A 5,452-nucleotide genomic window follows, 5' to 3' on the forward strand; every position below is an offset into this window, starting at 1 on the left:
GCTGACGTAGGTGGTTTTTCTTTAAGAAAAATATTCACCAGTCCCAAATAGCACATACCATGGACCTAGTTCGTTCTCTCATTGCACCACACCATCCCCTCTCTTCCACCTTGGCTTCAGAAACATCTCAAGATTTGTCTCCTTTAAGTGGATGGAGGGGTGCATAAGCAATTTTCTTTTGTATTTAGATAAACCTTTCCCTAGAACTAGACACATTACTGGTCTCTCCAAAACTATTTTCCTTGGCTCAGGTTTCATTCCCCCCCCCCGTTCTGGCCAACCCATTAATGGAAATTTCATTTAATGGAATTTCTGGTTAGTTAAATGCTGGATAGTGGAGATTTTACTGTACCTGCTAATGGAATATATGCATGAATGGTCGTTCTTTCCATGGGCTATTTTGAAAATATCGCATTGATTGCAAGATGGGGATAATAGGAGGGCATCTGCAGAGGTGACTTTACTGAGATAAACAGGGATCCGGGTTTTCTGTTCACCATGGTAATATGTGGTAACATGCAGATTTTCCCATTTTAAGGAGAAAAACCTGGATTTTCTCCTTTAAAGAAGAAAAACATGGGAAATGGTGGGTTCCAGCCTGAAAGGGGCTGGGGGGAGCAGGAGAAGGACAGTCAGACAGAGGGCACCATGTGCATGTGTGCATGTACACATGCCCATGGCCACAGGCAGCCTGGAAAGCAGCTCCTGCAGGTAAGTCTGGTTCGGGGCAGAGTGGGTAGATTGAGGCCCTCATAGTGAGGGAAAGAGCTGGGCAGGGCTGGGGCTGGAGCTGCTGCCCAGCCTGGGTGGTGCATGGGTTTGGTGCCTGGGCCCAGAATGTGCAGTCGCAAAGCCCAGGTGGGAAGCGGGATGGGGCCATGGGTGGCTCATCTGGGGGGCGTGGGGAAAGGAGGGCTGGCTCCCGACCACGGTGTGCACTCCCAGAGGGGCATGGCGGGTACATGACCCTCAGATTTGTGTGCAGGGCAGGTTGCCTGATGCAGACTCGGGCTGCCTGCCCTCCTGCCCTCCCCCTGGGGCCTCCAGGGCTAAGTGGGCAGGACCTGGTATGGCAGGGCAGAGTAGGGTGGGGTGGGGAAGCTTTATGCCACCTCTGGGAGCCCCGCTTTGACCAGGCTACGCATGGGGGAGAGGAAGCCGAGCTCCACACTCTGCTCTGCTGCAGCAGCTGCCGCCTCCTGTGGGTGGCAGCTGGGGCCTGGGGGCTGCTGAGGGGAGCAGGGGGCTCCAGACCCAGGTCCCTGGTCCCAAAGCCCTGACAGCTGGGGGCCCCCTCTGGCCAGGGTTGGGTGGAGGACTGTGGTTGGGGAAGTGAGGGGCACTGTTAGGGCCAGGGACCTGTCGGTGGAGACTGAGGGGCCCCAGTAGGCTTGTGGGGGTGGGTTCTGGGTCAGGAGTGAGGGGCAATGGCATTGCCAGGACACCAGTATATCAGGGCTGCTCAGTGCCACAAAGCTGGCATGCGGGGGAGGAGGCAGCTGCACCTGGACCCACCTGTTGGTGAGTGAAGGGGGCAGGGATAGGTCTGATTTTCCAGGACAAAAAACCCCCAAAATCAAATGCCCAAATTTATAGGTATTTATACTTTTTTATAGTGATTGAGGCACTGGTAGGCTTCCAAATTGCTTTAAAATGGTAAATATATCAATAAAACATTGTGTTCAACTGTTACCGCTATATATATATAGCGCGCGCATATATATATATATATATATATATATATATATATATATATATGCGCGCGCGCACGCGCACACACACACACACACACACACACAGAGTAAAAGCCACGTTATTCGATAGTTTATAAACCAGTATGCTCCATTAACCGGCATGCCAGTTGACACGGCAAAAACAAACCGACACTTCCAGTTTCACCCCATGGCCTGGGGCAAAGCAGCCTGCATGGTGCCCCCTTCCCTGTCTCCTGGCACACTGATGCCAGGGAGGGGCAGTGGCACACTGGATGTGGTGGAAGGGGCAGTGGCCCAAACAGGCAAAGATGCCTGTTCGGGCCTCGCAGGTAACTGCCATATTTGGTTATCTGGCACCCCCCATTCCCCATGGGTGCCAGATAACAGAGCTTTTGCTCTGTGTGTGTGTGTGTGTGTGTGTGTGTGTGTGTGTGTATATAAAATGCAGATCTTGGGGGTCTTAATCGGAGAATTTGCAATTTTAATCAGAGAATCTGCTATTTTTAAGCAGAGAAAACCAGGATCCCTGGCAATAAGCAATAAGTAAACAAATGGATGGGAACATTCCCAGCAATCTAAAGACAATAGGGTGGGTGTTGTTGGCAAACCAAAAATAATAGGAGGGCCATAGTCAAAGGTTTTAAAACCAAAACAATGGGTTGGCTCCAAAAGAGTGCAATTGGCTTAAGAGCCTGCTTTGGAGCCAATCCGGGGTCCCTTGTGTCTTTTGCTGTGAGGAACTTTTCCAGTGGTTTTAAGTAAAATGCTTTATTTTTCTTTTTTCAAAAGAGCCTCTTTCCTTTCTTCTGAAATATTCTACTGCAGATGTATCAAACAGTTTGGCAGAAAAGTTGGTATCTTCAGGGCTGTGGGTAGGCACTGGCCTGTAGAAAGGGCAAATTTTTCCTTGCCTACCATGTTTGTGGTTTAACTTGGAAAAACTAACTACAAATCATTTTGTCAGTAGTGAGGTTTCACTTAATGCACCTCCGGAGGAAAAGGAAAATAAAAAAAAATTGAAACCTTCTCAAGTCAGATTGTTTTAATTTTAAAGTTTGAGAGCTCAAAAACCCCCTTTTAAATATATGGTTTCCAAATATTTTTTTTCCAAACCTTACATGGTTGAGAGATCACCATGATTTTATTTTTCTGCTGCTTGCGGTGGGCTAATCATTCACTTTCACTTACATTTATGTACAGCCCTTTAAACATGGCCATACAACAGGTGACTCATGGCATTTGCAGGCTGGCAAGTGGTTGCTCCACAAAGGAATTTGGATCAATGTCTCTTAATCACATGGAAGTCAGATCAGAGAGGAGCTTATGGCCTGGGCATTATAGAATCATAGACAACTGTAATTATGGCTAGATCAGCCTCTGTTCCCTTACAGCAGAGAAACAAAGCAGCAGAGATACTATTATATATGCTGTGGAAGGTTGGTGGAGATGTTCTTTTAGCTACTTATTCATGAAGTTAACAAGAACACATGCTTCATCATCACATGATTATATTTTATATTACCTGGGACTTGTATAAAGTGAACCCTTCTTCCTCGTGGCAGGCTTTTTCTTTAAAGCATCTTTCCTGCACTACTGGAAGATGAGGCAAATGTCATGAAGTCTATGTAGTTGATGTCTATAAAGGGATTGGGCTGAGAAAATAGGTGCCTGCTACCCAGACTCTAACAATGGATAAGCAGCAGATGGGGCCCACAGAGGAAGTTTTGAACCTCTTGTTTCAACATTGTACCTGGAGTTTAATTCTTCATATTGTATTTTATGTAGGGAATTACAGGATTGTACCTACTTCACCCTGACTTACCAAAGGGGAGTAAACCATGGGGATGAGTTAAGCAGGATGTACTTTTAAGTTTTTCCTTACTACTACAGTGATTAGTAGTTTGAGTGAAATAGATTGATATTATTTGTGCAGAATTAATCAACAGCAAGTTTATCTGTTATACCTTTTATATGGCCTGTTTAATATGGATATGCTTAATTTCTTTGAGCAAATTGATTTATAAACAGAAGAATACCTTATGCCTGAAACTATTTTTAAAAAAACACATCTCTCTAATTCTAAGCATATCAGTACGATCATTTCCACAAAATAGCACTTTCTTCTAGCTTGATTTAACTGATTCATCAGCTAATAAAACCAAGTGGGTTGTAAACCTTTCAGGTAATTGCCAGCAGCTCTTAAATTAGTATTAGATGTTATAAAAATGAATACATATTCATAGCTAATCATGTTCTCTGGCAAACATTTCATTCATCTGCCTATTTTTAAGAGAAAAAAGAAAAAAGTTACAATGATATTTTCTCATTTCCCTTTTCAGTTTTCTAAAATTCCCATTGACTTCAATGGGATGGGTTCTAGACCCTCAAGAGTAATTCCTTCATTTATTATTCCCCAAAATAATAAATACTTACATTTTTGTGTATCCCAGATGTAATTATTTAGAACCTCTCCCAGCAAGTAGAACATATTAATTATTATGGTGACAGTTGCAAAGAAGATTATTTTGGCACCTGGGCTTATGTGTTCCAAGAGCGGGTACACCCAGACTCCTGTTACATGATGAATCCAGCACACCCTAAAATGAAATCAAAAGGAGACAAGAGCAGATATTGTCTTTATGCTGTTTTTGAAAGTAGTTTGAGTTAGAGCATTTATTGACTCCAGCTTATCAATCAGACATGTAGTCCAGAGGACTGGAGGTTGCAATCACATTTTGATCCTCAGGATCACCTTCTAGAATAGGGGTGACAAGAGGAAGAAACAAAACTAGATTTACTGGAATGCTGTTCCCCCTTTTGACCTGAGCCAATTTTCAGATTTTATGGGTTGTTTCAGTGAGAAGGAGAAACTGACAACAGAGTCAGGTATTTCTTTGATGCGGTCCTGTTGGCTTATATAAAGAATGTACAAAGTCCTAAATCACTGAACATAGCAGACAGCTAGGGATAGTATCTTTTCTCCCAATTCTAAACCTCTTTAATCCAATATTTCATTCAAAATGCCTTGGTTTTCTTCTCATTTTCTTTGTTACTGGGACTCTCTGCATCTGGGGCTTCTTCACTTCTCCTCTGTTTCATTTGGTATGTTTCCACTGCTTCTCTCTCTCACACTGTTCCACTAATCAGTGTCTTCCACTAGCCCTGCGTTTAGTATAGCACTCTCCAATATCACTCTTCTTTGGCCACATAGGGCACCAATAGCGATGGTTTGTTGCACAATCGGGCACACTCACAGATGTGCACAACTGCAGAATGATTTAAAAAGATCTGATCGCATAACAATCTGAACCCCCATTACATGATGGTTCAGATGAAGGCACTCCAAAGCGAATTGCTTTCATAGTTTCATAGTTTCTAGGGTCGGAAGGGACCTGAGAAGATCATCTAGTCTGACCCCCTGCCATGGCAGGAAGAGCACTGGGGTCAAACAACCCCAGTAAGGTGGTCATCCAACCTCCTCTTAAAAACCCCCAGGGTGGGAGCCTGCACCACCTCACTTGGAAGCTGGTTCCAGACCCTAGCCGCCCTGACCGTGAAGTAGCGCCTCCTGATGTCCAACTTAAACCTTCCCTCCGCCAGCTTGTGACCATTGTTCCTGGTCACTCCTTGCGGCGCTCGGGGGAACAGGGACTCCCCCAGCGCCTGCTGATCCCCCCTAACCAGTTTATAACAGGCCACAAGATCCCCCCTCAGCCTTCTCTTTTGAAGGCTGAACA

The 5,452-nt window shown here is 44.9% G+C and overlaps 1 protein-coding gene across 1 annotated transcript in view; it reads right to left on the bottom strand.

Annotated features, from left to right (window-relative positions):
• The window catches only part of AIG1 (androgen induced 1), a 197,049-nt gene that overhangs the window by 6,838 nt on the left and 184,759 nt on the right, over window positions 1-5,452 (bottom strand). Inside the window, exon 5 of the mRNA XM_019526748.1 lies at window positions 4,149-4,312. Within this exon, the coding sequence (XP_019382293.1) occupies window positions 4,149-4,312 (164 nt within the window). The remainder of the gene's footprint in view (window positions 1-4,148; window positions 4,313-5,452) is intronic.

The sequence above is a fragment of the Gavialis gangeticus genome, unplaced genomic scaffold, assembly GCF_001723915.1.
Source record: "Gavialis gangeticus isolate Ggan-Ray unplaced genomic scaffold, GavGan_comp1, whole genome shotgun sequence".
Classification (NCBI taxonomy): Eukaryota; Metazoa; Chordata; order Crocodylia; family Gavialidae; genus Gavialis; species Gavialis gangeticus.